Source organism: Saccopteryx leptura, chromosome 1 (genome assembly GCF_036850995.1).
Source record: "Saccopteryx leptura isolate mSacLep1 chromosome 1, mSacLep1_pri_phased_curated, whole genome shotgun sequence".
In the NCBI taxonomy this organism is placed as follows: Eukaryota; Metazoa; Chordata; class Mammalia; order Chiroptera; family Emballonuridae; genus Saccopteryx; species Saccopteryx leptura.
The window spans coordinates 351,823,848-351,835,990 of record NC_089503.1 but is presented as its reverse complement, the minus strand read 5'-3'; the positions used below and the strand labels follow the sequence as shown (position 1 = coordinate 351,835,990).

Genomic DNA, 12,143 nt, shown 5'->3' with positions numbered 1-12,143 from the left:
TGGGAGTCTGTCTCTCTGCCTCCTGCTTCTCCAGAAAAAATTCAAAAAAATAAAAATTGGTGTCAGAATTTTGACAGCACCTGTGACAGACATAGAACACCAGGATTTTATAGGGGTGGAACCTTAGCAAGGACAGAAACACGATTGTTGTTTACTGAATATATGGATGAGAATTCTCTTTTCATTTAAATCTTAAAATTCAGTTAAATTCCCTTTATTGAGTACTGGACTCTTTCAAAGTTTTAGTATGAAAAAAAAGAAATATAACTCTTGTGCTATCTGCTCCTTGAGGGTATGAGCCAAAAATGGAATTACATAAAAATTGTATTTGTTTTTGTCATAAAGGTTCCCAGGTAAATGTACTGCTCTCAAAAATTAGGGGATCAGGGAACGTGCAGATACTCCAGTACTTTCAGCCTTTTGTATGGTGTATTTTCACCAATGAAATAAAAGTTGGTTTTGCATCTCATTTGCATAATCAACTTTCTTTGACTTGTTTGCTTTTCTGATGTTCTTGGTTAATAAAAAGAAAATCAAATGCTTTTTTTTTAATCACTTCATATTCATTTTGAAATATCCCCTAATTTTTGTGAGCAGTATATAGCAAGTTCACAATAGAAGGCTGGCAGAAAAACCAAAAGATGGTTCTTAAGTGACAGAAGAGAGTGGTCTGTCACCATAAGTGGTTATTTGGCTTCCCATTCCCTCAGTTTTTGAATTAAAACTCATTCTGAAGCCTGGAAAAACTATATATTGAATGAGATTCTTCCAGGACACAAACTATTATTTTACTCACATAATTTCTCTCTTTTCCTTTGATATTTTCCCTATTTTCAGTGGGAGTAGAGGAAGGAAAACTAATGCCAACACCTGCATGCCCCCTGTTCCACTGTGGTCATCAAGCCTGCCCCTCCCTCTCCCTCCTCCACTCTCCTTAGCCCCTGAGACTTGGCCCCATTCACTAATAACAGCTATTTGTCCAGAACTCCACAGCAGTCAACCCTCAACCGGCAAAGCTCTGGGATTCCTGGATGTCCTAACATCTCTCCCATCAGCTGTGCTTCATTGTTATAAACTGTAGTGGTTCTTAATCTTTGTTGTTGTTTTTGTTTTTTGTTAAACCACTGAGAATGGGATGGTAATTATGGACTCTTTTCCAAGAAAATGCTTACTGCATAAAATATTAAAACTTTGCCTACAATTTTAATGTCGTCATAAACTCCCTGAAGCCAAGTTTAGAACCTTTGTTTTAGAAAGCAAATCTGCTTTAATCAAGTGTGTAGGTTTGTGAGGAAAATAATTTACAGTGACTTAGAGGAATATTTTTACATTTATCAAGCTAAGTGGCTTATGAGCAGAAAGTGATATGTAGTGAGAAACAGACTAAAACTTTTTTTCTATTTGCATAGTGTATTTTTCCCTATAACATTCAGGGTCTAAAACCTTTTGAAGGAAGAGATCATTCACTCATTAATGCATTCATTCAACAAGGATTCATTGAGTACCTATTATGTACAAAGTACTATTCCAGGTACTCGGAACACAGCAGTGAAAGAGAAAAACAAGATTAGAATCATAGGCCTCATGGAATATATATATATATATATTCAAAGGATGCTAAAAAAAACAGTAAAAATAAATAAGATATATAATAGGCCCTGGCCGGTTGGCTCAGTGGTAGAGCGTCGGCCTGGCGTGCAGAAGTCTCGGGTTCGATTCCCGGCCAGGGCACACAGGAGAGGCGCCCATCTGCCTCTCCACCCCTCCCCCTCTCCTTACTCTCTGTCTCTCTCTTCCCCTCCCGCATCGAGGCTCCATTGGAGCAAAGATGGCCCAGGCGCTGGGGATGGCCCCTTGGCCTCTGCCCCAGGTGCTAGAGTGGCTCTGGTCGCAACAGAGCGATGCCCTGGAGGGGCAGAGCATCGCCCCCTGGTGGGCAGAGCATCGCCCCCTGGTGGGCGTGCCGGGTGGATCCCGGTCGGGCGCATGCGGGAGTCTGTCTGACTGTCTCTCCCCGTTTCCAGCTTCAGAAAAATACAAAAAAAACAAAACAAAACAAAAATAAATAATAAAAATAAGATATATAATAGATTAGATAGTGATGAATACTAAAGAAAAAAGTAAAATTAAGGAAGGAATTAAGAAGCAGTTGTGGCTGCAGTTTTAAATATATTGCTCACAAAAATTAGGAGATATTTCAAAATGAATATGAAGCAATAAAAAAAAGCATTTTATTTTTTTATTAAACAAAAACATCAGAAAAGCAAACAAGTCAAAGAAAGTTGTTTTATTATGCAAATGAGATGTAAAACCAACTTTTATTTCATTGGTGAAAATGCACTGTACAAAAGGCTGAAAGTACTGGAGTATCTGTACGTTCCCTGATCCCCTAATTTTTGTGAGCAGTGTCGATGGTCAGCAAAGCGGGTCATATTACGAATAGCGTCATCATCATTATCATTATCACACCGTGAAAGAATACCAGCCGTGCTCTTGTTCCCCACAGTGTTAGACATAGGATAGGATGCTTTGAACTCCACAACCCCATCCCAGGGAGAAAGACAGGAAAGAGGTGTGAGAACTGTGTGAGTAGATGGGGGAGAGGCGGCCACGGTAATAGGGCATGCCACACCCACTCAAACCTGCAGGGATACACCCAGAAGTTTCTTACCCTCAGGTCTGACTTGTCTCTTACATTTTACTTGAGGTCTCCGCAGTTGCTGTTTCAAATTTTGTTGTAATAACAAGAGGTTTTATAGAGGGAACATATTTTTCTTGATTTTCTTCTCAAAGAGAATGAAGGCTATGCAAAGGGTGAAACACAGGTACACATGCTATTTTAGGGAATGAGTCAAATGTTTTATGAAACTATAGGGAATTGTCAAGCAACAAGGATGCCTAAGGGTGTCCTAAGAAGTCAGAATTTAGATGTTATCCAATACAATGCCTTCGATTTATTCATAAAAAAATCAAGACCGGCCCTGGCCCGTTGGCTCAGCGGTAGAGTGTCAGCCTGGCGTGCGGGGACCCCGGGTTTGATTCCCGGCCAGGGCACATAGGAGTAGCGCCTATTTGCTTCTCCACCCCCGCCCCCCCCCCCTCCTTCCTCTCTGTCTCTCTCTTCCCCTCCCGCAGCCAGGGCTCCATTGGAGCAAAGATGGCCCGGGCGCTGGGGATGGCTCCTTGGCCTCTGCCCCAGGTGCTAGAATGGCTCTGGTTGCGACAGAGCGACGCCCCGGAGGGGCAGAGCATCGCCCCCTGGTGGGCAGAGCCGGGTGGATCCCAGTCGGGCGCATGCGGGAGTCTGTCTGACTGTCTCTCCCCGTTTCCAGCTTCAGAAAAATACAAAAAAAAAAAAAAAATCAAGACCCACAAGAAAGTGAAGTGTCTGCCAAAGGGGCACACAGATCATGTGCACCATGTCCCATAGACCTGAACTTGCTAAAGTGGGTAATTAAAAACACCCTAACACTAGGCTGGAATAATTCTAAGAGATTTTCTATGTGCCTAATATTTTCCAAGAGAATTCATACCTTATACAATAGAAAAACAACATCTTCCCCAACAAGTGATTGAGGTACAAGTCCCACATGAATGAATCCACATGAAGAACCCAAAAGTCTGTCTAAAGTGCAGGGGCTACAGCTACATTGTAACCAGCCCCATTCTAAGCTTCTCGGCTGGTGCTGGTTAAATCAGAACCACATTTTCTTAACCACGGGCAACTCTGGCTGTTGAAGAGCCCATAGTTTTAGTTACATGTAGGCAGCAGTTTTTCTAAGTAAATGTTATGCTATCTCTGGTCTGTGCCACAAAGAATATACGTTTAAAAGTTGGGTATGTTTATTATTTTTTTTTAAATTTGCTTCCATGGATCTTGCTTGAAAAGAATTACTTAAGGTACTTGAGTTCCCAATCTCCAGTTTGGCCACTATCAAGTGCTATAAATGTATTCACTCTTTTATCATCATTTCTCTTCTGTCTGCACGCACCTGAAGGAAAGAGCAAGGGGAAACATCAAGCAGGTTTGTGATCTTTTCTGCTACATGTGTGTTTATATATCTGTGCCTAACAGATGTTTTAAATGTGTCTCATGTGAGTAAAATCGAACAACAAATACAAGATGATTAAAAGTGACCTTTCACAAGATTGCCTGAAGAGGTTGCTGTGTTATTGATTTCCCCCTCCCGCTCCCCCGGGGCACTCAAGTGTCTTTGGTTCCTCCTTGCTACCACTTTCCCAGACAGAACTCTCACCCAAATATTTAAACCCCGAGAAGCAGGACAAGATATAATCGCTTCATCAAGGTGCTTCTTTTATTTTATTTTATTTTATTTTTATTTATTTATTTTTACAAGGACAGAGAGAGAGTCAGAGAGAGGGATAGACAGGGACAGACAGGCAGGAACAGAAAGAGATGAGAAGCATCAATCATCAGTTTTTTGCCATGACACCTTAGCTGTTCATTGATTGCTTTCTCATATGTGCCTTGACCACAGTGCCTTCAGCAGACCGAGTAACCCTTGCTCAAGCCAGCAACCTTGGGTCCAAACTAGTGAGCTTTTTGCTGAAGCCAGGTGAGCCCGAGCTCAAGCTAGCGACCTCGGGGTCTTGAACCTGGGTCCTCCGCATCCCAGTCCAATGCTCTATCCACTGCGCCACCGCCTAGTCAGGCAACATGCTTCTTTTAGAGTGAGAAACTGGTTCTGGCTGGGTTCTTTTTTTGTTTTGGTGTCTTTTTTTTTTTTTTTTTTTTGGCAAAGGAACATTGTGTGCAGGAGGTGAGAACAGTCTCACTGTGCCATCTCCAGCTCACCAAGCCCTGAGGTTTACGCAGGTGACCTGATTCAAAAGAAGAGTCTCTCCCCAAACCTTATTCTTTAATAAGAAGATAATCTTCCTCTTATTCACCAAATAATTTAAAGTTTTGAACTAAATAATCATAATAATAATTTAGGGTCATTCTTTCTGCATTAGAAGAAAAAGCTTTATCAGAGTGAAGAGCAGAGATTTACACCTGGAGAGACTAAGAAGCGAAGGCTGTCATTTTAATCTGTATTAGTGAGCACCAGTAAGGACCCCAGGGTCTGGGTTTGGGAGCAGAGCCCTGGAGGACAGAACCAGGTGATAGTGTGAGAAGTAGCAGAGGCAGAACCAGCAGGAGAATCCCAGGGGCCTGGAAGGGAAGAAGGGCACAGTCATTTCTCTGTTATTGCCACTTGCTTCAGTAATGAATCAACAAAAGTGACCCCTGCCTATAGTTAGCCCTGATAGGGGTACATATGGATCCAGGGATTGTTCCTTTAGCTTTGTTATACTAATAGCATTAATCATAACATATTTATACAATACTGAAACTAGTTTTGAAAGTTCACTTGGGGTGATGAGGTTCTAGGTCACTCTTTTCTGCCTTGTATGAACACTTAAAAAGATTCACAAACCAAATCATAAATGCATTTATTTGTGATGAGTGATAGATGTGGTAGGATGTTCGACATCAAGCGTCTCTCCAGGGTAGGTAAGCCTACACAGCGTACGCTATTAAAGCCCCTTCTCTTACTTGGTAGAGGTAGAGTTAGGCCAGACCCTGCCATCCTTCCACCTTCCATTGTGACAACGTTACTTGAAAAAAGTGACACAAGATAAGTCAAAGCCATTATAAGCTGTTTTAGTGTCTTTGGCGATGTTTGAAAAGCTTTCTCAGGACTTACCCACATATGACTTATCTTAAAGAGTGATGGGTCTCCAAATGCTGAGGTCAGAGGCCACCTTTGGCACAAGCCTACTAGCTACCTGAGAGTAAGGTCATCTATCTTGGTTTCACCCCCCCAAACCAGAGCTGTTGACACGGAAAGAGTAAGTTTTTACATCACGTGGCCTTGCTAAAGTGCAACCTCCATGGCCATCCTGAGTGAGGGGTCACCATGAGTTGACACAATGATATTGCACTTTTTCCAAATCTTAGCAAGACAGAGAGCAATGACAGGGTTAAAAGGCAGTTATCAAACTTCAGTCCCTCGGTCCAAAATGAACCTCCCAGTCAGCTGTCAAAATTCAGAAAGTTGACCAGCCGAGTTCTTTAAATTTCATGATGCTCAAATACACCTGAAACATTAAAATTTATTCCGCATACTTTTGACTGAGGTTCTCAAAGATAACTCACCTGAGGGTTTGAATATATACAGAACAACTGAGCCAAGTAATTGACTTAGAGAATCTCACACAAAGAGTTCTTGCTTCTCTGTGGTCATTGGACAATTGGCAAAAAAACAAACAAACCTTGAAACACATTGTGCGTGTATACTTCAAACACTTACATTTTCTACCCCCAAATATACATCACACTCTCCTATGTGAAACTCTGACAGAGATTGTGCTCAGTAAATAATTCTTGGATAGTGTAATAAAATGTCTCTGACCCCAAGTAGTTTATGCAAAAGGAGATAAAACATCAACAAAAATGGGAAAGAGAAGAACTATAAAAAGAGGGGGAAAATGAACATTTCAATAATTTGAAGGAAATAAGCTGAAGCTCCCATTTTAATATTACCTTAGCTTTCACCTTGTTGTGTACCATAGGCAATGAGATTTATAATAATGCATAATAAATACAGAAAGACTATTGTAATAATAATTGCAACGGTGCCATCTTAGAAAATAACAAATTGGCCTTTACTCAACTAGAATATGCACAAAGGAAAATGCACTTATAATGAGAATCCTCCCTTAGCAGAAAGCAGATCTGAGTCCAGAATATTGATGGCTAATGCCTGGCCCAATTTCAATTGGAATAAGTACCAGTCAAGTGCAGAGAGCCCTTTACAGTTTGGGGATATTGAGTTATTGATGATGATTCAGATAAGCAGAATAGATACGCTTTAGCCAACTCACTGAGTATTTCAGAGCCTGTAACGCCCTAAATCCTTCCTTTGCTTTTTCATTGTGTTAAGAACTGGGAGTAAACCAAGTGTAGATGAGTTGAATACAACAGCCAGTACCCCTCTCCTGGTGCCCAGCAGTCACTCCTCTGAATGAGAAGGCCGCAGTTATAGACAGGGGTATACATAAAGAGGTTTTCTCTCTGCAGAATGGATTGAGGCATCACACTCTTAGTTAACTTGATTCCCTGCTCCAGAATATTCTTGTTAAAGAGATTTTGTCTTTCCACACTGAGATTAGGCTATGTTTAAACAAAATTCATCTGCGATGTCTTAGGCCACTAAGAAAAACACCCAGTTCTGACATGGCTTAGCACTGTTTGTGACAGATCCAAAATTTTCTTTAAACATACAAGCCGACAGTCTCAAGAAGAGTTCAACTGAACAACAGTGAAAATAATGTTTCTTTGACTCTCTTTGGTAGAAGGTCAGGTATAAATTACTGTTAGTCTCAACTGAGCCTGCTCTGTTCTTCCTCCACTAAGGCCATAAATACAGCTTCTCTAACATCAGTTAATTACTCGTTTGTTTTCCTCTGTCTTCCCACTAAAACAGTTCTAATCTCATGTGTGGTGGTGAATGTGTTGATGAATCTTATTCTAATTAATCATTCTATTAAGTAATTTTTACAACTCACTTTTTAAACTGGATAGGTTTTCTTTGTTTCTCTATAAATAGTCACTTTCAAAGAGAATTAGCCTATAAACCCATCAGGACATTAAGCCAGTATTATGTCCTTGAGGTCCTTTGTCCTCATCCCTTCTCCTTGACAAGGAAATCAGTTAGCCAGCAAATAGTTTGTGAATTAGTCATCACACTGGTACCAAAAGGCTTTTACTTATTCCTACCTGTTAAGTTTTTATTGTGATGAGAATAGATCACACTAGTGAAGTGTTGAGGGGTTCAGGGATTATCTGTAAAACTCACTGCTTCTGCTTACCCTGTCTCCTAGTCAACCATTGTTGGATGTATGCTCTGCAGTTAAGCTGCCTAGCTTGCAATTTATAAAGAATTAACAAAACTGTCAAACTTGGTAGACTTTCAAAAGTTGCTTTAACAGGTACTTATGAGACTATTATAAAGATGCATGTCTTAAAAGTTAAAGCAGAAATGCTATTCTTTTATTACAATACTGTGCTGTGGTCTGCTGAGTGCTTTGTCCAAATTGCTCCTCCATGGTTGGCTTTATTAGGTTTGAGGAGATGTGTGGCTCTTAGGAGAGAACTCTAGAACACTGACAATCAAGACTGTCTTCTTCTCTTTCTTCTGCATTTATTTGCCATTATTTAAATTTTCTTTCTTTTGTCTGAAATGAATGAGATGCATGTTAAATGCAGTAAAACTAGGCTTTTTTTTTTTTCAGTATTCAACTTGTGCCCTGATTAGTAAAATGTTAGATTGCTTCTAATTTTTTTTCAAAATAGTCTCTTCTGTTTACATTTATCATTAAGAGAAAGTAAACACATCATAAGACTTAAAGTAAGAAACTTTTTTCTAACCCACTAGCAACTAGAATCGTTTCTTCTGTCATTTGGAACATGTATTCTATCTGACAATTGGTTGCCTATGTTAACTATTACTGCAAGTGTTCTGAACAAATCAATATTTTTATTTCAAAGCAATCAATGTTATCAACTTCATTGATTTCTGTAAATACTTAATTTTTAAAAATTTTATTCCTCAATCACTTATACTATGTTGCATTGCTATTAATTACCAAGGTTGCTATATTCTAAAATATTTATATTCTTATTTTCTTATGAATCAGATGCTAACACTCAGACTACCATCATTTGTGATGCCTATTTCAAATCCAATTATTTCATCCTATTAAGAGTACCAGGTATAGTTTGAGTGGCACAATTAAACTACATAGTTAATACTGCTTAAATAGACTGTATACTTATATCAGAAAAAAATATAACCAACTGACTTTGTTTTTCAAGATGGAAAATAAAATCCCTCAGCACTTTCTTGGTGTTGAAATGCTTAGTAATGTGCTACTCTATCTCCCTCACTCCTAGTAAGTTCTGTAGTAATAAGCAGAAGCTCTTCAGAATGTACACCACACGGAAGCAGAGGTACCCAGCATCCCAGCTATTGACATGAAACTTGAGAATGCCAACTAACCTCAGGTGCATGGCCAGGGTACAGCGCCACCCTACTTGAGCCCTGTTCAGAGACTCACTCTTCCTAAGGACTTCTCTCTCGAATGAGGTTTTCAACCCGCTTGTAGTTCTCCTTGTTGCCTGTTGCCTGCTTTGATACTCTCTACCCCTAGGACACCTTTGTCCGGCAGGGTCCCGCGCAGTACCGGCAGTCAGCCCCTTGGCGCCTCCTTGTGGTGGAACAACTTCTGAGCTGCTGCACGCACTGCATTGTTACAACTCACTTGCCATATTGTGCCTGAGGCGAGAATTTGTAGAATGCTTATCCCGTGAAAGGCTAAAACCCTAATTAAGTACAACGATAACTACAGCATTCTAAATCTAAGAGGATTACTGCAGGTTTACAATGATGTCACACAGTTCCCTGGCAGGCAACACCCAATAGTAGACTGCATGCTGGGCCATTTGAGTTAACTTGTACATCTCGTTCCTAGAGAGGGAAGAATTCCCCTGCAGAGCAGTTGTGCAGGCTCCCCTGAGCGTAGTGCTCAGCTCAGAATGTGGGACTGCACCTTAAGAAAAATACTTCAATCAATGACAACAGAGACCCGTTAGTTACTTTCTCCAAAGAGAGACCTCCTTGTTATTCTCCTGGGGATAATCCTTGGCATTCTTCCTAAAAGCAATGTTACATAAATCCTCTCAAATATTATGTTTATTGATGTCACATACACACACATACAATGAAAATACTTGAATGGGCTAGAGAAGAATCTATATTTTTTAATCAATGTGTGTTTTCAATAACAGCCACCTAATTAGTTTAATAGCCATCTAATCAAGATGGTCTGTTGATTTCCAAAGAGGAAATGAAGTAGAAAAATTAATAAAAGTGAGCTTTTTGTAAGAGGACACAAAACAGATCTTTGCCTATTCTTAAAAAGAAAATGTTGCCTGCTTAAAAAGTTCTGGGATTAGAATCTTATTCTTAATTTTCAGACAATTATGTCAAAAGAGAGAGTGAAAATATTACATATTTCTTCTAACTTAATGTTACTAATATGTTGATTTCACTTTAAAATAGTTCTTGAGAATTTTTTTAATAATAAACCTTAGCAAACATTTATGTAATTTAGAAGGACAGAAGGGGAAATGGTATCTAAAACTCATTTATATCAACTTTAAATGCTTTGAATGGTGCTGAAATTAAGGGACTAATATCACTTTTACTTTCCATTAATACTTAGAGATAATATCAAAATATTTCAAAGGGACAATTTTTAAAAATATTTCCATGGAAACAATTGTTTTTAAATATTTTGCTATTGTCAGTAAGCCATGGTGGATTTGATGCTGATACTTATTTATTTTCACTTCTTTTAGTAATTGAATTTTTTAAAGAAAAAATTAAACTCTACATTAAATGGTTCTATGATATATTTGTCAGTTTCCTATTTATTTAATTGACCTAGGATAGTGACATATCTTGAAAATTTGAGAAAATAATTTTATGTTAACTAAAATGCAACTTTCTATAGTAATTAGAACAGTTAGTTTCAGAAAAGGTAATCAATTAGATAAAGTATAGTGAGAACACTTGTAATGATAGCTATGCCAACTTTAAGTCATTCATTAATCTAAATAAAGGTGTAGAGGTAAGCATATGTTCCGGAACCAGATCATCATAAATTTCAATGATGGAACAGATGCGCTAACACTGAAAAGAGATTTGAAGTTTATACTACAAAAAAAAAAAAAAAAGAAGAAGAAGAAGAAGAAGCTTGAGTAGACATTCTGAGCACTGTCCCCTGAAGGATTTGTTTAAATAATGTGAAGGCTTTGGATGACACAGAAAACCTAGCCTGAGAATAAAAAGATGCGGTTTTATGATGTTATTGTTGCTGTTGTTGAATGTAATCTACCATTGAATCATATACTTGTCAACTACAAAAGGAGCCTTACGAATGGGATCGTTTCATTTTTTTTCTGATGAGATTGTTTTAAAGGACTCTTGAATCAACCTCACCCCATCACAAACTGCCCCGCCTGCTCCTTGCATGTGCCTTCAGCTACTCGTGCTGGATTTAGCTACGTCTGCGTTTCCAAGGGGAGCTGTCAGTTGCATGGTCAACTTGTTTATTGTTCCTAGGACTTTCTGATCATCATAGTTCATTATTTGATTTGTTTTCATGTAAACACATAAAATGTGGTGTCTTTTTAGAATATCATTTGTTAAGCAACTAGGCATGGAAAAATAAATGTTACTATTTCTTGTTAGTTTCAAAACACATATCCACTAAACACATTTGCTGTTGGCATGCTGCAGTTGGGGACAGTGGACATTGCGGTAAGTGGGAAAGATAAGCCCTCCACTTCGTCTCAGATACTCCGTCTCCATGAGAACACTGCCTTCATGCCCACAAAGGCTGCAGCACGCCTGCAGGTCTCAGCATCTCAGAGTAGCTGCTCCCGGTGACTTCCCTCTAACCCATCTCACTTCATGTCTTCAGGCCCTGAAGAGTCCTGGGCCTCTCACTCGATAACACTGTCGCTGTCTAATAAATAACACAGTAGTTTATAAGTGAAACAAGAGCACAAACAACATGGGTACACAAAGCTTCTACAATTCATTTGACTCCCACAAAAAAATCCTTCAGCCCTGTTGTTATTTTTGTCTCCGTGTGAGAGATGAGGACTCTCACAACCAAGTCTCTTGGATTCCAATCTACCCTTCCACTGCCTCATGCCACATCTCTTGATTAGAAAAACATGGAGATGCACTTTGGATTTTGTTGTTGTTAACACTTCCTTTATCAACCCACAACAGTTCAAGCCTAGCTGGCATCTGAAAACTGAATATCTGAACAAGTATAATTTACCAGTAGCTGCCACAGCAAATCACTAAACCTGTGTAATAGCAGGAAACCGTGTTAGTGAACATAGCATCTCATTCTGTTAATCAGTCATCGCCTTCACTATACATTGGGGCTGTTCTTTGCGTGGTTTGTCTCACAAGAATGAATGTTAGCATAATAGAAGTGTGGTGCTGAGTGTTGTATGTTTACTCTTATGTATGCAGTGCTACCAACGGCTATGA

At 39.3% G+C, this 12,143-nt stretch overlaps 1 protein-coding gene across 3 annotated transcripts in view; it reads left to right on the top strand.

The window, feature by feature from the left end:
• The window catches only part of KCNQ5 (potassium voltage-gated channel subfamily Q member 5), a 592,119-nt gene that overhangs the window by 508,716 nt on the left and 71,260 nt on the right, over window positions 1-12,143 (top strand). The window contains exons 9-10 of one of the 3 annotated variants that reach the window (XM_066359020.1): window positions 3,999-4,025; window positions 8,963-9,019. The exons of 1 other annotated variant lie outside the window; for it this stretch is intronic. In XM_066359020.1, the coding sequence (XP_066215117.1) occupies window positions 3,999-4,025; window positions 8,963-9,019 (84 nt within the window). The remainder of the gene's footprint in view (window positions 1-3,998; window positions 4,026-8,962; window positions 9,020-12,143) is intronic. One more of the 3 variants, XM_066359021.1, reaches the window with a different exon arrangement.